Raw genomic sequence first — 22,235 nt, forward strand, 5'->3', positions numbered from 1 at the left:
GGTCATGGGGACCCACAGATGGTCCACATTTTTGATCCCTCTCAGCATAAATGTAGACTTTCTGACCGGGAGCTGGGAAGGAGCAAAAATGTGAACCAACTGGGGGGTCCCCGAGGACCGGGTTGGGAGACATTGTAAAAAGGAAAAGCGAAATTATAATATGAGGAACACTTGTCTGTGGTGCACAGGAGGGCTGGACCAGAGTGAAGCATGCAGCTTGTATTACGCCGATGTATCAGGCTATAAATAGATTAGCGTGAAGTTGTCTTTCTTAAGTGATCCCTTAAATGCATCCCTGGACCAACCTTTTATCAACTCAGGTGAGGAAACTGGGACTTAGTTTCTTCATTTTATGTGCTGCACTAGCCTCCACCTAGTTGGCTATCTGTGACAGCGTTACGTCGCCAGGTGACAGACCCCTGCTGACCAAAATTCACTTGCCTGGTATTTTTCCCAGTGTTAATAACAGCCTGAATATCCATAATTCCCATAGCAGTTGCTGAGTTCAGCCCCTGACCACACTGATTGTTATTCTGCTTGCATCTGTATTTCCCCCAAAACATAATAAAAAAATAAGAAGATAATGAAGAGGATATAGTTTGGACGAAAAACAGACATGTAGGGGTTTCGGATTATTATTATTAGTAGTCAGAAATACAGTCAATGCCTACGTTTACTGGTTCATCTTTGTCAGCTTACACCATGCCACACCCTTCGCACTTAGTCAGAGACATACCTCCTCTCTCACACTCACCACTGTCACAATCACTCCAGGTTCGAGTGTGAAGCAAACGCGCAGCGCATTCCCCTGGGAGCATGTTTCCATGCGTCGCTGCACGTCATCACACAGCCCCTCAGGTCGAGCCTCAGTGACTACACAGGCTCACCCACGGGCATGGATTTCCTGACGATGCTTGACAGAGCTAAGCCCCTGAGCAGTGAAGGAATAAGTCCTTGCAGCAGTTATATATTTTATGTGCATTTCCAAGCTCTTTGCTCATGCACATTTGCTCGTTTTACAGCTTTCGGTAGCAGAGAAAAAGATACAGTACAGTAGATAGATCAGAAAGCAGAATCATAAAGAGAAAACTGACATGTGAGGCAGTGATGGAGAAACAAGGCTTAATAACACATAAGTGGATCATCGTGTGCTCTCAGTAAGCTTGTGGGAGTTTTACGTACACAAAAATGTTCTGAGGGCAGAACGAAAAATGATTGGTTTAGAGAGGTAACCAATCAGATTGTACAGGAGGTGGGTCCAAGCAACTAGGAGAAATGGCACCTGACATCTGATTGGTTGGTCCTGCCTCTTCTAGTTGCTTGGACCCACCTCCACAATATGATTGGTTATCTCTCTGAACCAATAATTTTTTTGTTTGGCCCTCAGAACATTTTTGTGTAAGTAAAACTCCCATGAGCTCTCAGTAGCTTCCTGGTTCAAATTACTTCCCATTGTTTACTTTCTTGAAGTCAGTTGGATTTCAGGAGGCTGTGACATATGGCAGGTTTGAAGCCCTGGTTCTCTTGACACCATCTATGAGCCCTTTGAGAAAAATGCCAGTGTTTTTAGTAGGATAGAGTCATAACTGCCTGTCTTCGCCAGAATGGACCTGACTGACGGTGACAGCGCTGAGCAGTGAGGCACAGAGAGAAGCGACGTCTTCAGATGGCGGTGATGCATTCGGTGGTCCTGGTGACACATACGCCGCAGTCGCATCTCAGGGCCACAGGATATACGTAAAAGGGGTCCACCTTAGCGGAGCAGTTGGGGAGTTTGATGGTCACCAGGCGGGTCTGATTGTAGGTGCACACACGCTGGTGTGATTCGATGAATGGGGGGTCCAGAACTGGCTTCTACGTGGACAGGAATACAGAGAGTCACATTTACACATTTCAAAACATCTCCCTCATTCATCCCCAATACTGTAGTGTAGCGGTGGGGAACCTGATCCATGGAGCGCTGGTGTGGGTGAGGTTTCTGGGATGGCCTCTCAGTCAGCCAATAAAAAATCTGCACCTACATCAACCCTTCATGGAACAGGTTCCCCTCCCCTGTCGTAGTGTCTACATGTTAGAGGTGGATACTTCAGGTTCAGAAAGTAAAAATCCAGACCAAGATTTTGTTTCAACCAATCAGTTGAGCATAAAGAGTCACAGTCACAGAAAACTCAACTGGTTGGTTGAAAGAAAATCCAGCTCTGGAATTTTATTTTCTGGACCTGAAATATCTACCTCTGTTACTGGCTCCAGGCTAAGCAGCTTTGTATACCACAGATTTAATGACTGACATCCTCCTATCAGCATTCTCCTCACCTCCCAGGTTTCACAGCGCCCCCAGCAGGCATCAGTGGTGATGTGCAAGCCCCCACAGCCAGGTTTCTTAGCCAGGAAGGTGAACTCGCGCACTGCACAGCCAATGAAGTGCCGTAAACTGGCGGTTGGGGCTTGTCTAGCCATCCCAGGGCTGAGGGCTGCCAAGAGCACCATGCTCCACAGGAATGTGAGACGCCACCTGCAGATGTGGAGGCCATACTGCGCAGGATGAGAATCCAGACAACAGGGGCCGTGTCACGTCACACTCACACAATGAAATGACCCTCTGCTCATTTTACTTTGCCCTGAGCCTTTGCATTTACAGCAACAGTAAAGAAGAGCGAATAAGCATTTTCTAGTGCTCTGGGCTCTACTATATAAAGGTGTGAGATGCACTAATCCCTAATAATGTCATTGCGATGGTCCCCAAAGCTCCAAGGCTCATTATTTTATGTTCCCTCCAACACAAAGTAGTGATAAATCATCAAGATCAGTTAACAGCAACGCACACCATCATCACTCAGCTGTAATGTGGCTGGTCTGTAACGCATCAGTCTGTTTCCACAGCTAACATCGCTGGCTCTTATTGGCCTGATGAGTGACAGAAGACACAGGCATTCGGCTAATCGGCGTAGCGACAGCTGGTCGGTAGCTTTAACAGAAGTTCGTTTATACTGTCAGAATAAAGGGTGCAGCCCTGGTACAGTTATGTACCTTAAGGTACATGGAGCATTAATATACCCCAATGATACGAAAATGTTCCTCAGAGTCTATTACTGTACCTTAAAAGGTACATTTTCTTACAGCTATGGTACAATTGCTAGACCCTTGAGGATTCAGCCCCAGTGACAAGTAACTGTACCCTCAAAGGTACAAATTGGCACTTTTTTCTGGCACTCCAGCAGGCTGCCCACTCCCCTGACCTCGTGTATTTCACCTATATCTGTAGCCGTATAAATGGTTATTAACATAAAAATAAAACAATACCAACTGCATTATCCACAGAATAGTGGGGCTCCCTGTCTGCACTCACCAAGGTGTTGCACTCCCCAGGGTGTTCATCTGTGGTCCAGAGCCCAGGGCAGGTTCTGCTGAACTGGATCTACTGCCAAAGAAGACCTGGCTGCAGACTCGTTCCCCGGCTTTGTTCCTGCAGTCGGGGTAGTGTGCCGTTTTATACAGGGGTGAGCTGTCAGTCAAGGGACATCCTAGGGCGGCTGTTCACAAAGGATAATAGTTTTATTATTGAACTTAAAAACACAGGAACATGCTTGTGCTTGGCTGATCTGATCACCGGCAGTGACCTCACTCTGCTAAATACCTCAGGTCCCAATTGCATTCTTCTGATTACAGTAAATGCCTTTATTTAGAGTGACATGCTGAGCTTTAGTGTCAGGGTAGCTCAGTGAGTAGCACTGCTGAATAGAAATTCCAGGCTTGGGTATCCTCCCTTCTATTTGATTTAGTTTCCATGCTCACCTTATGTTGCAAGAGTTTCCTGTGTATGTGCATGCATACACCCTGGATGACTGCATGCATAAATGGAAATGGATGTACGGTCGGACATGCTTAGAGTTTCATGCTTCATTTCCTGAAGCTACTCAGGTCTTGAAGCATGGAAGTCTGGAGCCTTGAAGCATGGATGCTCGTGCAAGGGAATCATAGCTCGATCCCTTCATGTGCTGTCGCCAGTGGCATCTTGCTGCTGTTGCATCTGCAGGGCCTCTGGATGTGGCATGCTGGCTCAGTTTGAGCATTTCAGTGGGACCACAGGCTCCTGACCAGCCAGTGTTAGAACGTGAAGGTATCTGGCCCCTTAGGCAGAGGTAAAAGGTCTCGACCACACTTGAGTGTGGTGTGTGGTTTGTGCGGAGTCTCCTGCCCTGCACTCCCATGAGCAGTTGAAGTTCCACATGTGGTAGCAAGCCCCAAACCCCCCTACTCTGAATCTACATTTTATTTCTACTCCCCCTTATTCTAGGCAAGGGCTCCCTCCCTGCCTAATCATGCCCTGCAGCCCTCCTTCCACTAGGGGGGCCTACCACAGCCATCCCCAGCATAACATTGCTAGGCTCATTAGCTTAATGGAGAATAAGCAGCACTTTTGTTTGCAACCAGCCAGAGGTAAAAAAAAAAAACAGAAATCCTCTATGCGTCCCCCCACTGAATGGTGCCGCCAGCCCCGAGGGTGAGGCCTGCCGCCTGAGGGGGGGGCTCACTGTTATGCTGTCAGTGGTGGGTCACCTGGAAACTGAACGGGCTCCCAGACACAGGGGGAGGGATCCAAGGAATCGGTGCCAGAGCACTGGGGCTGCCTTTGCTGCCAGGTTTGCCTGAATAACAACGTCTGCATGGCACCTGTGCCATCGTCAAGTTTGCCCATGAAACCACAGTGACAGATCTGATCACCTGCAAAGAGTCAGTGAGGATGACAACCAGCAATACAGAACAAGTATTCATCAACTTCAGGAAACGTGGTGGTGAACACACCCCTAATTTTCCAGTAGGAAGGACTGGCAGCTTCAGGGTTCCCTGGCCTCCACAGCAATGAGAACTGAACATGGTCACGTATCACCAACAAGATGACCCATGAGCTGAAAGAGAGCTGCTTCTTCTACAGCTTCTCCAGAAGCGCAGCATAGATCATCCTAACCTGGGTGGTCGCAGCTTGATACAGCAACTGCATCACTCACAAACACAAGGACCTTCAGAAGGTTACACAAACAGTCCAGTCTATCACAGGAGATGGTCTGTGTTCTGTTCAGGACATAATGTGAAAAGTGGTGCTTGAGGAGGACCCACAACATCTTCATGGACCATCTGGCAGGCAGTACTGGAGCATAATGATTCTGATTTTTCCTAATATATTGTATGTTTCTTCCCTGGTCTTTTCATGTAAACATGCCAAGGTTCAGGGTTATAGACCTTTACATCATTCTGAAAGTGGTGTGGCAAGTTTCCATTGAAACACTTTAAAATTATTAAAAGACCATATGACAGGGGTGGTAAGTAACAAAGTACTGTAATTAACTACTTTTTTCAAATAAGCTTTTGAGTATCAATTTTATTTAGAAACATGACTTTTACTCCACTGCTTTTGAAAGACAAATACTGTAGGTTCTCGTTACTTGAAACTGATGCATAGCTCTGAAGGCAGAAGAATTTTCTTTTCTGAAATGTGATAGACAATGCTGTGTCCATCACAAGAGAAAAACTTTTCACGATAATCTACTCCTACACTGTCTCAGTCAAGGTGCTGTTGGGACACACACACATAAACACACAGATTTGTAATTATATCTTTGTGGGGACTCTCCATTCATTTCTATGGGGAAATCTGTAATCCCAATATAACAGCCTTAACCCTACCCAACCTTAACCTTAACCATAAGTAACCAAACAAAATTTGAGGCATTTTACTTTTTTGATTGCATTCACAGATCTTTGTGAAGACCTGAAATCTGGTTCTCACAACGTTAAAAAAAAGCTGGTTTTTATATCGTGGGGAACATTTGGTCACTGGAACATTAAAAGTAAAAATGACAATGGCTCTAATTTTGCTGAGTCGTTTTGTGTTTTATGGGCATTGAAGCATATTCCACAAGCTTTTTATTCAACAGGTTCTATAAGCAAGTCAGTGCAGGTTGTTTCTGGTTCTGTCAATGTATTGTGGCAACAATAAAACGATGCATTGACATTACAAAAGAAAATGACTTTTGAATACTTAAGTATTTTAAAAGCAAGAAATGGAATTGTGTGCTTAGGCCAGTTCAGCCCTACGTTCACCAAAGGAATACGTGGCCATTGAAAAGACGATTGGCACGTTCGCTTGGTTATACTGACCTCTAGTGTTCATTTTTTAAAAATCATTAATTAATCCACGGCTAAATCAGGCAAATATGGTCGTCTTTAGTACCGGGTTACTCATATTTTTAGTACAATATTACCTATATGAGCAGGCATATTGCGGAAAATCTATAGCTCCTACTGAGCTGTTAAAGCATGAGGAAAATTTGATATTGACGCACGTGCATAATTGATTTACTGACTGAAAGAACCTTGAAAACTAGCAAACGGTCTAGTACAAAGTCAAGGTTTCATATAAGCGCCGTCTATAATAACTGTTACCTTGAAGCGTTGTCATGGTCACATTAGTCTGTGTTTCATTGCGAATAAACCCATTAATTATTAACACGTTTATTTCAAGTGACTATTTCAGGGTTGCCAACCAGTCAGTCAGCTGGTTTTAGTGAGTTTTTCAATTCGAGACGAGTCTGCACACATATGCACATGCATTTACTTGTACGTAACAGTTTTATTACCTTATAAATAGTTTGTAGTGTTTACAAACTACCGCAACGCCTTTGATGTAGCTGATGTGAGGTTTATAACTGGATTATATAGATTTGCCGTAAGATTTCTCGCGTGAACATGAGAGTCTTAGTAACTCTGCTATTTTTTTTCTGTTTAGACAGCTGGATATTTTTTATAAAGTAAATTGCGTTTAGAGGTTGATCGAAGGGTATAAGACCATCTTCCCTGCTAGGAGTTAAACGTTTCACCTATTAGTGACAGACAATTGCCCCCCCACCTCGTACAGTACAGCCTGCGAACAGCAGGTACGAGGGCTGGGAATTAAGAAAATACAGGGACTTCCATAACCAGATTAAACAGTCTGTTTCGTGGCTGCAAACAATTTATCAGTTTGTTAAGGGAAAAATAACTTCAGACAACAATTTATTGACGTTTAGTAAATGAGGTTATGTTTCCTCAGTAACAGCACGATCCGGCATCAGATATCCTGAGCCCGCCTGACACTGGAGCTCGCAGGTGGACGGCCAGCGCTGGTATCCGGCTCCTCGCTGATATATTTAGCGGCCTCCGCCCCCATGGAGGTGTGGGACTCTCCAAATTCGGCCACGGTGGGTGGGACTGTATGTGTCAAACATCCAACGCTGGCAAATCCAGTCCACTCCTTTACAAATCATATGGTTTATAGCTTGGCATATGTGACCGATTTGGTCAGCCGGACTTCGGAAACTCTTTCTGCCTTTAATTTCTGTAAGTATTCCTGATGGAGGATCAGAGGTGCTTTTCGATTCAGGTGTTTGTTTAGTGTTCTGGAGAACCGAGATATACTGCTGGATTTCTGTGCGGGATTAGCCGGGTCGTGACGTCAGGCCAGTTATGCAGACTGGGTTTAAAGTTTCGGCCTATAAATATAGCGATCTGTTTTTTTGTAGGAACCGTACTAACATGAACGTTTGGGCACTTTAATTGTTCGTTCAGTTCTACATAGTTATTGCTCCACTGGTATTATCTGTGACTCTATAGACGCAGATATGAATAATGGATTGAGAGTGGTGCTTTTTCCCCAAGGGCGGACTCGTCACCAGGACCGTGTGGGTGCCGGTGGGCTATTCTTAGGGTGACAGGGTCACATCATTGGCCAGTCCGTGCCACTGAGGGGTGCCTGGCATTAAGGTACAGCAGCACAGGAGGGCGCACAGAGGTCAGAGAGACACAAAACACTCTTCTTGTTGTTACGGATCTGATGTTGGTGACGGTTGCATTGTTTTCTTTTCGCCCAAATGAAATTGTGTGTATGTGTAGAACTTGTTTAAAAAGTAGATGGATCAGAGAATGATGTGCATTTATAAAGTGCCTGCCGTTATTAAGGGAGGTCACGTCCTTCGCCATTTCTGTGTGTCTGTCTGTGTCTTTGTGAATATGTGGGTGATCTTATAATGTTTTTTGGAGACTGGCTCTACCAGTAGCCCAGGGTGTAACAAAAATGTTGGGGGGGGGGGGGGAATCCCACAGTTCAGACTGAGCTGACAGGGGAAACTGTACACCGGATAACCTCTGAACCCCGGTCACTAGGCGGTGACAGACTCCGCATCACAGCTGGGCAGATGTGGCCCGGTGCTGCTTGGAGTCCGTGAGACCTCCTTATATGGGACTCCACGGCGCGCAAAGCAGATGCCCTTATCTTGAGTGGGTCCTTGTTTTTGTGAGTCTCATATTTCCTACATTCTGAAGGGCAGCAAGTTAGGGCGCAGTGGTTCTGTAAAGGGTCCAACAGCAACACCCTACCTGCCGATATTTACCCAGACAGTCTAGGATCTTCGGTGAGCCACAGTTAAAGTTTACTGCTGCTCTGTGTCCCTAACCTGACTTAAAAGGATGTTATTGTTGAATCTGCTAGGTGAGGCTTACATGCTGCTGAACCCATGAAGACTGCAATAGCCATGACTTTATAATGTATGGCTAATTGCGATGTAACTACGTCTATATGTGATTTTGTGGACTTTCTCATACGTTGCGTTGAGTTCCAAGGTCATCCGTCTTTGGCGCCTATGACAGCCGAGAACAGGTATCATATCAGTACTCAGTTGTCTGCGAAATGAAGCTGAATTAAATAGACAACAAAATATACATTTATCATAAGGGTGTGAATGAGGTTCTCTAGTACAACAACTTTCATTGGGGACGGAGTGGGATGGTTTGATGGAGTGGATCCCTGTCACTAGGGTCAGTCACCATTCAGCCGTGTAAAGAACAATCTGCAGCCTTCATGTTCTTGTAGCTGTGGAGTAAGAGTGAGGATCATGCAAGGCGTCACTCCCAACCCCACTATGATTGAGCACTTAAGACTAAAAATATCTGTAAGGAAAATGGAGCCAAGTCACTCTTGGGCTTTTTAATGCTTTCGCTGCCAGCTCTATGTTGGCTGCCCTGCTCATCTTTTATTAATGGGCCTGTAGCTCTGGCTACTCCTTATGTATTGCCATCACTCAGTTCAGTTTATTTATTAATCATTTAAATTAATTTGTTGCTTTAGCTGCTCCAAAGTGTTTAATGCAGCAACGTTGCAGTTCCACCTGAAAATGTACATATTATACTGTAGCATTACAGTTGGGCATGAACCCATCCCTAAATGCAGAGTAACAAAAGGAAAGAAACTCCAATATATATGTTTCACTTTATCCGGACGTGTTGGTGTGTGTGGGGCTGGCCTGGTGGATCTGGCATCACGTTGCCTGCTCAGTAGTCCCTTGTTTTCCATCCTGGAAATGGCATAGAACGTGCGGAAGTCATGATCAGTGCACAGTGAGTTTCTTGTTGTTTTAGCTGAAGTGGGAGTTGTACTACAGTAACCCTGTGAACCATTTGGCATTACAGCACTGCCACCTTTGCTTTCCCAGCTTTGGGAATGTAACAGGGTCCTGTGAAGGTCTTACCCTTGAGCATTTCGCAGGGATTGGGCAAGCGGAACAATGTATGTTTGTGTAACGGAGCTGAAATGTACTATCTTTACCCTGGGGGCGAACACCACTCACCAAACTGTAGTCTGTATGATGCTGAATATCAGCACTGACCAAGCAAATCTTGAAATGTTTATACCCAAATGAAGCTCCAGCCAAAAGAATCCATCCTTTCAGGGGCTGCTAAAGGCCTGGGGGAGTGGAGCCCCCGCCTCTTCAGTCAGGGCTTTGTGGACACATTGGTGTGGCGTGTGAATATTCATCTTCTGCCCATTAAATCGGTATCTTCTTTTAGTAGTTAGTGTTGTTCCAGTCCACTACAGGCTGCCCTTGTCAGGCTCAGTCTTTGCTTAGGAGTCACGAGTATGATGGGTGACTTTTATTTGGGGGGGAGTGGTGGTGGTCGGGGGGGGGTCAGGGGGTGGTGGCACTAGCAACGCTTGGGTATTAAAACAGCTGACTACAAGTTCCAGATACCGTAGATTCCACACATCAGAGAGGCAGAGAAGCGAGTCACGCCTGTAACTCAGGGGTGAGTGTGCTTGTTTATGCGAGAGTCTCTCTCTGTCTTATCAACTAAATACGGGGAGGCTTTTTATGGAGGCTGGTGGGATATTTTCATTTCAAAATAATGTTTACTCTGCCCTATTATAAAAGGGGCTACATCATGGGGTAATCAGTTAACGTCCAGGTTAAGTGTTGGTTTTTTGCGAAGTGCAAATTGTGCATACTTCCAAATAAACTTTTTGCTGTGTTTGGCAGGGAGGCAAAAGGCACAGTGGTCTGAGGAGTGTATTTGAAACTGGGAAACTATGGGTTGTGAGCCCAGCTTTTAGAAATAGGTGTTCTATATTTAGTCAAATGGAAGGATGTGAGCTGAAAGAATAGGCCTACTGCAAATACTGGAAATCATTTTTCATTTGGTGCATTTTGACTTCAGGCTGTTTTTCAGAGCACCACATACAGTATCACACAGTACACTAGGGAGGAATATAAAATGTCACCTTTAATCATCTTGGCAAGAATGGAAAGTTACCTTTTTTATTATCAGTGAGCTGGTTTCCCTGTGGTCCTCATTACATGTTGCTCTGTGGCCATTTAACACCCTGTGTCATTCACTCTTTTGCTTCATTGTTACTCGTCTAGCCCAACATTAAAAGTATTATAACGGTCTGGATCCTGAGATGATGTTTCATTATGCAGTGATTATACACCTTGCCTCATATTAAAATATTTGAAATTTTTGCTTCAGATATTTATAAAACAAAAAATGTAGTTGAAAATTTACCCAAAAAAAAACTATAGCCAAATAGAACGTTCCTACCCATACAGTCTGTCAGTTAAATAGTAACAGAATATATATTTATCATTAGGGGGTGAATGAGTGAGTCCAAATTAAGGGTGGTTTTTAAAAACACTCAATACATAATCTTGAAATGGAACAGTCATTAAAATTGCAAAGTTTGTAAAAATGTTTTGCCGAAACTTACAGGTGGTCTCAACTCGACTGCCACGATCTTTGCAATGTGATATCCATATTAAAATTGCACATTGTGCACTTCTAGTTTACGGTGTTTAGTGCACAGTGTTCTCTGAAATTCTGTGACCAAATGCTCAGGAGATGGTGAATGAGAGCACTGATTGGATATATGAGAGAACTAGAGAGAACCAATGAAACAGCTGGTGAATGTGTTCATCCATGTGTGGTATATGACACACTGATGTGATACTGCATTGTGTTACCTGTCCCCATGTTAACTTGTCTCTTTGCTCCTGTCTGATTGCACGTTTTCATGTCCCTGACAGGCATCCTGCAATGCACTCTGGGACTTCTCTGTGATCTTGTTTCCCTGGAAACATGGCATCGGACAACCGGGCAGGACATGCTGCTGAAGAGGCAGCTACTCTCCCGCTGGACATCGACAACATGCACATGCTTCTGCAAGGTGAGTCTGAGAGGGAGTACAATGCATGGGGGGTTTCTACTCAAATGCGTCTCTAGTGTAGCCTCTGCTGGTACCACAGGCATCAAGAAGGTTGAGATGTTATCATGCACAGGTCATTGGTGAACCTGGCACATACAGCTGCCTGAGGTCATGGCTAGAGGTCAAATTGCAGGAAATAATCTTTCTAATCTTTGGGGCTTTGTTTAAAGACTCAGAGCCACGTCTTTTTAAGTTTGTCCCACTGGGGGTCCATCAAAGTGCTGCCCTGTTATGCTCATTTTCACTGTTCAGAATGTTATTTTTGCGTTGTACTAAAATAGATTTACATGCTTCAATGTTCCAAAAACACATAATTTTTCTCATACTGTACATCGCTATTTACTCTGTCTATAACTCTGCCTTGAAACACTCCACTCCCAACAAATCCACCCACGATGACATTGGAGAAGAGTGGTTTCTGCGATGAGAGGCTCTGGGCCTTAGACTTTGCAGACCTTTCGCATCTACATAAAGCTATATAACAGACTAAAGCAGTGGTTCTCAAAGTCGGTCCTTGGGCCCCTCTGCCCTGCTTGTTTTCCTGCTATCTCAGCCCCACACACCAGTCCCAGCTGTCTTTCAGCTTCTGATTGACTGAACACACCTGATCCAGGTAATCAGCAGTGTGTGGGGCAGGGATAGCTGGAAAACAAGCAGGGCAGTGGGGCCTGAGGACCGAGTTTGAGAACCACTGCACTAAAGGATAGGGAAAAAGAAAAGCGCAGTGGGACCCTTTAAGTGGATTGATGCTAGGCTGTTAGCTGTCCTTCACATGCTGGATGGTCACGTAGCTCAAATGTTCAAAGCCCAATACAAATTCATGCTGGGAAAATGAGCCTTTCTGACTTTATGGTTGGAAAACGGGGGATAAAGAGCATGTGATGGAACAGGGATGAACACCAGACTGATAAACCTGACAACTGATAACATGTAGACTAAAATACCATGTCTCAGATATATGCATCACCATCAAACAACCACTTAAGCAACTCTGAACTTGGATGAGTAAAATGACAATAAGTGACCATCATGTAGAGAAGGCCATGTTGGAGTTCTGTCCATAATCAATTCAAGTTCTTATTGAACTCCATCTCAGGGGTTTTCTGTTATGCGTGTTATAACCCTCAGAGCTTCCAACCACAGGATGATACCTTAATCAACAAACACATAATGCTTTTAGAATAAAAGAAAAAAAAACTTTCTGTGTTGGGGAAGAAAAGGATCTTCTTCTTGTGCCCAGTGGATCTGCAGACCATTGAGATGTCACTGTTAATATCCATGAGACAAGTGGGATCCCGGTGTTGGGTTTCATGGAAGAGCTGCCTGAAAATAGCTCAGAGCGTGACCCCAGCAAGGGCACATAAGAGTTGGCGGGTAGGCACTTTAGTCGAGACCCTGTCCTCTTTCTCTGAATCAAATCTGGGGAGCTTAGGAAATGTCGAAGGTCTGACATGATTTATTAATTTTCCAAGACGCACGGAATATTTCAGTTTACAACCTGTAATCACGAATGGTGTTATTGTGATTTGTTTTTCTGGTCGTGAACAAGTTTCATCCTGAAGGTGACCTACAAGCCAAAAGTTACGTATGTGATTAACCAGTTAGGTGCTTTTGGTAAGCAATCCCTAACCTCTTAGGGTAACATGCCTTCAGTAAGTAGTCCATAACCTGTGAGGGTTACGTACCTTCAGTAAGCAATCCTTAACTGGTGATGGTAATGTGCCCTCGGTAAGTAATTCCTGACCGGGTTCCATAACGTGTGGGGTAGGCTGTCCTAGCAGCTCATAGATGCCTGCCACTGGCATGTAGCACACCTGGAGCAATTTTGGGTTTTGCCATTGAAAAAGAATGCAGGTCACTTCAGTCACACTAGGAGACCTAGGGAAATACTCTTTTGAGTGGTTACCCTGGGCTGTAGTTCCAGTCATAGTCTGGTGGTCAGTGTCGCCACTTAACATCTCGTAAATCTGTTGTTCGGCACATTCATATTGTGCACCTGAAGCCCAGCTGAATGTTCTTTGTGTAAATAGCACTCGCCTGCTATGTTACAGGCTGTGAAGAACCCAAACTCAGTGCACCTCGCACGTAGTGCAGCGTTGTGCCAAGCAACAAGCTTGTTGTTGTCTGCTTGCCATAGTTAACAACTGGTGAAGTTCATAAATTAAGATAATTTAGGGATTGTCATTAAATGCTATATATGTAATACACACACACACACACACACACACACACACACACACACACACACACACACATCTATCTCTATCTCTCTATCTATCTATCTATCTATCTATCTATCATCATCTTAGTGAATATCTCCTTTGTACTTGAACTTGCTTGTTTATCTGATTGCAATTCTCGGTGAATTATCAGAGATGAAATAGAATACGTATTTCACCACAGTCCTTAATCCCCCTACAGAAGGTCCACATTATTTTATATGCCAACAATCTGCTCCTGCAAAAAAAATGAAAATCATGCGTTTACGACTCGATACATAAAGCTTGCAGGTAGGCTTAAGATGATCAGAAGTGTCTCATCGGCTTCCCAGGCTGGTTGAGGGCACGTCTGAACCTCTGAGTAATGTATTCGCAGCTGGGATCCGCATCTTAACTTTAGCCCAGGCTCCAGTCTGCTGTGAAAAGCGGCTTAAGGATCAAATATTTTTGTCGCACTCGCTCCTCTTGAGCAAAAGCGGCGACAATCTCTGAGACGCCCCAGATTGTGTCCTTGGCCTGACATTTCACTACCCCTGGTTCCGGGTCTCTGGAAGGGACACCTGGGCCACGGGAGTTTCCAGAAGACGGGAAGTCGGGAGGCACGGCAATGGGTTTGCAACATGATGAAATGCCAGATGGCTGTCGCTCTGTGAGAGACATTTCAGAGCTTGTTGAAATTGACTTGCCTGTCAGCTCTGCTGCTAAAGAGAGTCTAATCAGACACTTGTAGGTTACATGGAGAGCAGGATCAGTTCCTGCCATCTTGTGCACATTGAAATGGCACTTGCTCTGGTATTAGCCTGTAGATCTGATGCAATAGACATGATTCAGCCGTTGGATATCATGAGGATAAAAGAGTTATTAAGTTAGGTTTTCTCTCAGGGTTACATTCCCGACCAGGAAGGATTTCCTATTTCAGTGCAGGTAAACGCATATCTACAGCTGTGGCAGAAAACAATTATGCAATTTATTTTCCGATTCCCTTGTAACAGCACAAAAGTTTTCAGGATGTTTTAGACTGTCCTCTCTGTATTGAGACCATTAAAAGCAATACAACTGAAAAGTTGCCGAGTCCCCCTGAAATGCCAGACTCTGATAGTTTTGTCCTGCACAGTTGAACAGGAGCAGATTCAGAAGAGAACATTCACCAACTGGATCAATGCACAGCTCTCCAAGGTTAGTCCCAACCAAAAAGAAGCATAATACCTTTTTAATCAGTTACTAAAGAAATAAGACACAGAATCATGAGATCAGATGACTAAATTGAGATGCTTTCTTCTGCTGCTGTATCAAATACCAAAGTTGTTTGTGAAAGACTGAGTCGTTGGTTTGATTAGTAGTAGTCCTGCATGGACCCCCCCTACTCTGGAAGGGGTCTAATGTGCATGTGACAGGGGCTGAGATATTAATAGAGTTCTAAGAGCTGAACATGCAAACCCAGAGCAACAAGAACCCCACCCCTTTGCCGTTTAACTGTTCTAGTAATACCTAGTAATGACTGTGTGTGAAAGAGTTTGATTTTCCCCTTGGCCCATGTAGCGTTACAGAATGCCATTTCTACTGGAAATGTATTTAAAATTTATGACTGGGGCTGCCTTTTCATTACCCCACACAGAAAATGAGCCACTCTGCCTTCTAAATTTTGTGGCAGTAGTAATTTCTGGACCTGCACCTTTTTCCAAATTTATCTGGGGTGGTAAAATGGGTTAGAGTTTGGAAGGATTGTAATTCTGCAAGTGACCTGATGGTGGCAGTCTAATGACTACTACTAATATCTGCTGTTCACCAGAGGAAGCCACCATGTGCAGTACTAGACCTGTTTAGTGATTTTCGAGATGGGTCTCGGCTACTGGACCTGCTGGAGGTTATGAGTGGTCAGAGGATGGTGAGTTCTGTGGGAGCATTGGGAGCAGGGTCCTTTTGATCTTCTTGGAAATAGGGACTGGGCATTTCCATAGCTGACCCCACTGTGCTGCTCCTAGAGTCGGGAGAAAGGCCGAGGTTTCTTCCAGGAAAGAAGCAACATCGAGGCAGCCCTGTCCTTTTTAAGGAGGAAATCAGTGAGTCTCACTCATTCCTCTGGTTTGATTCAGCTGCCATGGATGTCCTGATGGTTATGGGCATTAAATGTTACAGTGTGAGGTCATTCTTTGTGCTGGCTTGTGTGGTTGCAGATCAAACTGGTAAACATCCACATTCCTGACATAATTGATGGCAAGCCCTCCATCATCTTGGGTCTTGTGTGGACCATCATCCTCCACTTTCATGTGAGTGTTCTACTGTTGGTTCACATAATGTCCCTTGCTTGTGCAAATGGGGGAACAGCTGGAACAAGTAGTCAGGTTTCCTGTAGCTTAACATTGGACTAAATGTCTTGTTAGGGTACAGACAAACTGTGTAACCTTAGGTGTTTGTCAGGCATCTTTTTGACCTCCATAACTCTATCAGATTCAGGGTGCAAATTATATGTACGCATTATCTGCAATGGAAATTAACTATAGCACTACAAGTAATGTGTAGATCTCGAGGTTTTATTTGATAAGAGGTATTTTTTAAATTAATATTAGACCTTTAGTTGGGGGCAAAAGCAGCCGTTTTCTTTATATGTGGAATTGTGTCCCCATAAGTGTAACCCTTGTGTCTGGCTTTTCATGCTGCTCCAGATTGAGGAGCTGGCCAGCACGCTGTCCTTCACCTCACGCCAGTCCTCCATAGAGTCACTGGCCAGCCTGGACTCCAGCTCGGTGGCCAGCAGCGGCTCTGCCCCCCGCCGTGGCTCTCCGCTGCACACGCGCTTTCGCATCTCTGCCAAGAAGGCCTTGCTGCTGTGGGTCCGTGAACAGTGTCAGAGGTGAGCCCCTTGTCCTGGAAAGGTTACAGTGTTCTATTCGCTTCTTCTATGTGACGCCCAGCAAACTGCCCATGTCCAGCTCAGACTGCCTGGTCGAACACCTTCTGCTTTTTGTCATCGGCAGGGCCGGTTGTACCCTCAACGTCAAGGACTTTAAGTCCAGTTGGCGGAGCGGTGTGGTCTTCCTGGCCATCCTACACTCCCTTCGTCCCAACCTGGTGGAGCTGTCAAAGGCTTGGAACAGAACCAACAGGCAGAACCTAGAAGAAGCTTTCCGGATCGCGGAGAAGGAGCTGCAGATCCCCAGGCTCCTGGAGCCTGCAGGTAACCACAATGCATTGCACCTGGACTGGGGCTACAAAGATGGCTGACATTTTGTGACTCCATATGCTAACACTTGTTTCTGCTTCTGTCCTTATGCAGATGTAGACATTAGAGACCCAGATGAAAAGTCCATAATGACGTATGTGGCTCAGTTCTTGCAGTACTCAAAAGAAATGCCTGTGTCGGAGGAAGAGATGCAGGTATGTCTTTTGTCTCATGACAATAAGATATATCCCTTACTCCTCAGAGCCACCTCTCCCCCACTCTGTGGTTGTGCTCTCAGTCTTTGACCTTTAACCTATCTCCATTTCTGTGCAGACACATTACTTGACTCCTCCTAAGTGCCTCTCTCCTATCAGCCTTCCCACCCACTTCACCCCTGCTGTTGGTGCCTCCCCCCTGCGCCAGGTAGATCACCTGCATGGAGGCTGCTTTGCAACAGCATGTCATGCTGCACTGGATAAACAGATATACAGTCTTTGTGCTAAGGCATTACTTTTTCCATTGTGTCTTGTTCACAAGAAAAAGGGGGACAGCTCCTTTTGACCTTGTCAAACAGCGTTATGTTACTATGGAAAGATATGCTGCTCAGTTCTGTATTGTTTGAGGCAGGTAATTGTGTGGCATTTGTAATAGTCTGCTGTAGCTGAGGTGGTATCAGATGTTTGATCCAGGAGGACGGCATAGTGGCTCATTGTGAAGCTCTGTTGCCTCATACTTCCAGGTTTCAGTGCTGCACCCTGCTTAGTGTTTTTCTGTGTGTGTGAGTTTCTGTGCTCTCTCTGCATTGTGTGATTTGACTCTGGGTATTCTGGCTTCCTCCTGCAGTCTAACATATGCTTAGATTACCTGTCAACTCCAAATTGCCTGAATTATGTGATTGTGTCCGTGAGCCTACATTGTTGTCTTTTCTTCTGGCCTGGCTCCAGCTAGTACTGAATAAGCGATTGCAGGATGGATGGATGGATGGATGGATCAAAGACTATTAATTATTCTGTACCGGAGGTATATGCACAAATAGATAAGACCCTAGAATGGGTGTAATGTGTTGAACTAAGACTAGTGTCTCAGCACGAGTCCATGCAGCTGAGCCAACAGGTACTTAAAAATTCAAATAATTTCCTTTTATTGGGTATGATGTTTGAGGTCACTTTGGAGAAAGGGATCTCTAGTATGGAACGAGATTGTTTGTTTGTTTGAATGGTAGCCTTTACCGCGTTGTGGGTTGTTGACACAGGTCTGAACATCTTGTTTGTTGCTATCTGTCATGTGCCCTACCCTGATTCATCACCCCCACCCCCCTAATTCTCTGATTAGGCACATCTGCTTCGACACACCCTGGTCAGAGCATCTCCATATCATATAAGTGAATCTGACTCCAGGCATTCTGCTCCAGGGGTAAACTCTCTTTATGTCCATCCCACAGCCTGCTGCCCATAACGGCCGTTTCCCTCCCTCTGGATTGTCTTACTGCTTGTCAGTTTTATTCTTATTCATCATTGTTTTCTATAATTGCTTGGGTCAAGTGTAGCGTTCCCAAAAGTGCTGCTATGACTTTGCATCCATAATCCCCAGTCAAGTAGGTGATCATCCATTCATCAGAGATGGCTTCCTCTTAGGAAGGAATGGTGCTGGGTCTTGCCCACTTACCATGCAGAACTTCTACCTCCAACATTTTATAATGCTTGTTAACCCACAACAGCATTTGCAGCCTAACCTCCTAGAAAGAAACCTCTAGGAAATTAAGGTGAGTTTTGTAGGGCAATTATGCTACTAATATGTTCAGCCAATGGTGTTTCTGTCCTTAAAGCAGACCTCTGCCAATGAGAAGGCCAGAGAGGTGACTGGCTGGCTGCTGCAAGCCTATGAGGAACTTCTGGAGGGGTGGGATTCCACGGAGGGAGAGAGCTACGCCGAGAGGTACCACGTAAGTGTCGCAGAGGATACCATATATAAACATGTTGAAGTGAAGGGAGAAACACAGGTCAGCATCACATTTAGAATAAGTGAAATGTAACCTCTGAAAGATACTGTGGAGGTTGATCTAAATAGTGGAGGCCTCTGTAACCTAGCAGCCATTGATGTGGTAGGTTATTGGCTGACTGCCACGGCTTGTGCCACCTTCAGGTCTTCCAGACCTTCTTGACATCTTTTAATGAACAACGGAGGCCAGTTATGCCCCTGCTGACCGCCATGCGCCGAACCCCCCAGCTGAGCAAGGAGCAGCGTGCCCTGAGAAGTGCTTGGGACTCGCTGGCAGAGAAGGTCAGTTGACTGTATACTGGCATATGTGGTGGACATCCTTACTACATTGGTGCATGTGTTATGTTTGACCTGAGTGCCTGGCATCTGCAGCTGCGGAAATACAAAACGGAACTGGACCTGAACCTGCCTGCTCCCCTGGACTCTGTGGGCCACTGGCTGCTTCGTGTAGAAGAGGTGCTGGCGACAGAGATTGGTGATGCCCAAGACCATGACCAAGCTTCTCAGGAGGCTCGGAACAAGCTGGACCTTCTCAAGGTCTTTATTTCCACCTTCTTGTTCTTTCTTGTCCTGGTATTATCCATCTAGCTGGTGTTCTTGTTGCTTAGCCTGAACTTTTGTCTTCTGACAGACATCATTGGAGGAGATGGGTTTTCAGCTGAGGACTGTGAAGACTTTCCACAACATGGATGAATACGGAGCTATTTTGGTGCCCACAGACAAGCTGGATGAGCTGAAGAGAAGGTTGTATTTCAGTAAATGTACCACCTGCCCAGCCTTCAGCTCAATCTCATTACCCCAGTGTGATGGTTCTGTTACACCGTGCTTCCCCCACAGGTTCACTAGTATAAGGGTTACGGCCAAGTACCACAGCATCAAGCTGGAGTACCAGGAATACCGGCACATGGTTCTGCATCTGCTGAGCCGCATCACAGACAAGCTGCGGACCTGGAGGAGACCCTGCGGCTCCCAGGAGGCTGTGCGTGTGCTCCTGCAGGACTGGCATGTAAGTGACCGTCAGCAATTTGCCACGTCAGTCACCACTGTGAAGGAGCGTAGTGAGTTTTGCATTTGGCATTATTTGGCATATACCCTGAGTACGTTATTTTTAGATATGAAGAGTCCCACACCATTTTTTTGTTGGGTCTCAAAGCCCATGTGGGTGTTTGTGGCTTCAAAGGAAAAAAATCTGTTGCTGCAAGTGAGCGATTGTTTGCTGTGATTCTAGGCAGTGAGGTGGATGCGAGTGAGACATTGTGTTGAAGAAGGAATGTTTTGCGTTGATGTGCTTTATGGAACTGCTCAGAACAGCCTCAAACTGGCCACGCTTGTTCGTAGATTTAAAAACTGGGGTTTGTGGCAGAAGTCATGTGACGTGAGAGTCAGTCTTTGGTATTAATGTAAAACAGGCCAGCGTAGAATGCGGCGAAAATGCAAGTGACAGCGGTGGGGGCGTTTGGGTTGAGGAAACTTCAGCATTGTCAGCAGAAGCATGAAGCAGAAGGCCTTGTCTGCCCTGTATGTTTTCTAAGGACACTGTGGAGAAGGAGGATCTGCTTTCCCTTCTGGAGGCCAATCTGCAGAAGCTGAAGCTGATAGCCAGCAGATACACAAGCAAGTCAGCACTTGGTACGTGTGTAGAGTCTCTGAGGTGCTCCTGCGTGTGTCACACACTGTTCCCCGCGCTCCCTTGCACATCCATTTCAGTTAACATTTCTCAAAAAGTGACTCAAGCTGCTTGTACTGATTTTTGCTCAGTAAGCACCCTCACTTATAATAATGAATGACCTGTCTTTGTCATCTTCAGAGAACTAACATTTCACACTGAAATGGACGTTGTCAGTGTCCTGCTTGTAATTATAACAAGGCTCCATTAGGGATGATTGCAAAACAGGAACAACAAATGCAATCTCTGACAGGGTAGAAACTATATAGTGAGATTTACTAGGTGAAACAAGTGGGTCAAGTGTGATGTTGAATGATAGTTTCATCTTAGTGGTAGTAGGTTTGGTGGGTGATTTTGTTCATGCATGTTTTTTGTTTGCACATGCTGTCCCCTAGCTGCTGACAACAAACAGATCAGCCAGCAGGTGAAGGAGGCAGAGACTGAGGCTACAGCAAAAATGGAGGAAGTGCCAACAGCGAGGGCCTTCTTGGGACGTGTGCTGTCTGCATGGGACTCTTACCATGAGGCCAGCAGCTCTATACATGCCTGGCTGCAGCAGGACACTCAGTCCCATTTCCCCTCTCAGACAATAGAGGTACATATGGCATGATATGATAATTCATGCTTGGTGACACAGACGTACTGTTCTCTAGGGAAGGGGACGTCCTTTGGGTCAGAATGTGTGTTTCTTTGTTTTTCAGGGGAGCCCTGAAGCGACAGCCGAGTGGAGGTCCCTCCAGACGCAGCTAACCGAGGTGGGGGTTTTCCTGACTGAGGTGACCGATCCGCGGACGCGCCGTCTCCTGGCTGACGAGCTACATAAGGTTAACACGCAGTGGGCTGACTTTGTAACGAGAAACGAATTGGTAAGTATGAAACATGTCCTTCCTCGAATTCCAAGCTAGGCCTCTGATTTGGGCAGCTATGTCCCCTAATTCCAGTTCTGGCTGTCTCCCTGCTCCTTCACTCAGGCTGCTGTTTCCCAGCCTGGCAACAGCCAGGAAAGTCCCCAGGCTGTTCAGGCCCTGATGCGGGAAGCTGCCCAGCTGATGAAGGAGCCTGTGGAGGTGTCATCCGGGCCCCTGCGCACATACCGAAAGAGGTTGCAGGTACATATGAGAGAAGGCTATAATTCACATGGTCTCCTTACCAGTCAGCACCCTATAAATCCGGAATGGGTGGAACTCACAGATCCTTATGTCTGTGTTCTAGTTTATGTTGAAGAGGTTTGAGAAGGTAGACCTGGATGATCTTGTCCCATCTCTAGACTGTACTTCTGAGATGTTGCAGAAACTCAGACTCTCCCTCCCTGAGGTACTGGATCAGTCCCCTGCATCCGTTTCTTTGTTTGAGCTACTGTTACTCTTTATGTAATTAATCATGTTATTGGTGTCTGTATATGTATGTGTAGGTGATGCACACAATTTGTGAGGCAGAGAGTGTCTGTGAGGAGCTGCAGCGGAGTGTATCTGGACTAGACAGCCGGCTGGCTGAGTTGCAACTTTGGGAGGCGGAGGCCAGAGAACTGTACTGCCACCTGCTGGAGGGGGAGGTCAAGTACAGCAGGGGGCAAGATCCCAGGGCCAGGGTAAGCTTCCTTGAGTGCAATTCCGATCTTCAGAATTA

At 45.6% G+C, this 22,235-nt stretch overlaps 2 protein-coding genes across 51 annotated transcripts in view; one reads left to right on the forward strand and one right to left on the reverse strand.

The window, feature by feature from the left end:
• Positions 1 to 965: 965 nt before the first annotated feature.
• Positions 966 to 2,487, reverse strand: gphb5 (glycoprotein hormone subunit beta 5). The gene is made up of 2 exons (XM_048974210.1): positions 2,314 to 2,487; positions 966 to 1,854 (listed from the first exon to the last, which is right to left on the reverse strand). The coding sequence occupies exons 1-2, from the start codon at positions 2,485 to 2,487 to the stop codon at positions 1,663 to 1,665; spliced, it is 366 nt and encodes a 121-aa protein (XP_048830167.1). The 3' UTR covers positions 966 to 1,662.
• Positions 2,488 to 7,247: 4,760 nt separating this feature from the next.
• The window catches only part of syne2b (spectrin repeat containing, nuclear envelope 2b), a 95,892-nt gene continuing 80,904 nt past the window's right edge, over positions 7,248 to 22,235 (forward strand). For 27 of the 50 annotated variants that reach the window (XM_048975649.1, XM_048975645.1, XM_048975646.1 and 24 more), the window contains exons 1-21: positions 7,249 to 7,374; positions 11,388 to 11,527; positions 14,900 to 14,961; positions 15,575 to 15,670; positions 15,768 to 15,845; positions 15,960 to 16,052; positions 16,449 to 16,636; positions 16,761 to 16,960; positions 17,060 to 17,160; positions 17,279 to 17,368; positions 18,771 to 18,887; positions 19,088 to 19,225; positions 19,316 to 19,480; positions 19,575 to 19,687; positions 19,781 to 19,949; positions 20,476 to 20,572; positions 21,005 to 21,204; positions 21,311 to 21,475; positions 21,581 to 21,718; positions 21,822 to 21,923; positions 22,021 to 22,197. In XM_048975649.1, the coding sequence (XP_048831606.1) occupies positions 11,440 to 11,527; positions 14,900 to 14,961; positions 15,575 to 15,670; positions 15,768 to 15,845; positions 15,960 to 16,052; positions 16,449 to 16,636; positions 16,761 to 16,960; positions 17,060 to 17,160; positions 17,279 to 17,368; positions 18,771 to 18,887; positions 19,088 to 19,225; positions 19,316 to 19,480; positions 19,575 to 19,687; positions 19,781 to 19,949; positions 20,476 to 20,572; positions 21,005 to 21,204; positions 21,311 to 21,475; positions 21,581 to 21,718; positions 21,822 to 21,923; positions 22,021 to 22,197 (2,577 nt within the window). In that variant the 5' untranslated portion in view covers positions 7,249 to 7,374; positions 11,388 to 11,439. Of the gene's footprint in view, positions 7,375 to 10,057; positions 10,114 to 11,387; positions 11,528 to 14,899; positions 14,962 to 15,574; positions 15,671 to 15,767; positions 15,846 to 15,959; positions 16,053 to 16,448; positions 16,637 to 16,760; positions 16,961 to 17,059; positions 17,161 to 17,278; positions 17,369 to 18,770; positions 18,888 to 19,087; positions 19,226 to 19,315; positions 19,481 to 19,574; positions 19,688 to 19,780; positions 19,950 to 20,475; positions 20,573 to 21,004; positions 21,205 to 21,310; positions 21,476 to 21,580; positions 21,719 to 21,821; positions 21,924 to 22,020; positions 22,198 to 22,235 lie in introns of those variants that run through there. The other 23 variants (XM_048975638.1, XM_048975641.1, XM_048975643.1 and 20 more) reach the window with 3 other exon arrangements.

Source organism: Brienomyrus brachyistius, chromosome 14 (genome assembly GCF_023856365.1).
Source record: "Brienomyrus brachyistius isolate T26 chromosome 14, BBRACH_0.4, whole genome shotgun sequence".
Lineage (NCBI taxonomy): Eukaryota > Metazoa > Chordata > Actinopteri > Osteoglossiformes > Mormyridae > Brienomyrus > Brienomyrus brachyistius.

What these genes read in the sequence shown, in the direction of transcription:
- gphb5 (XM_048974210.1), bottom strand. Translation starts at nt 2,487, where the DNA reads ATGGTGCTCTTGGCAGCCCTCAGCCCTGGGATGGCTAGACAAGCCCCA. An exon ending in GGCGCTGTGAAACCTGGGAG is followed by an intron (nt 1,855 to 2,313) that starts GTGAGGAGAATG and finishes CTGTCCACGTAG; the next exon opens with AAGCCAGTTCTGGACCCCCC.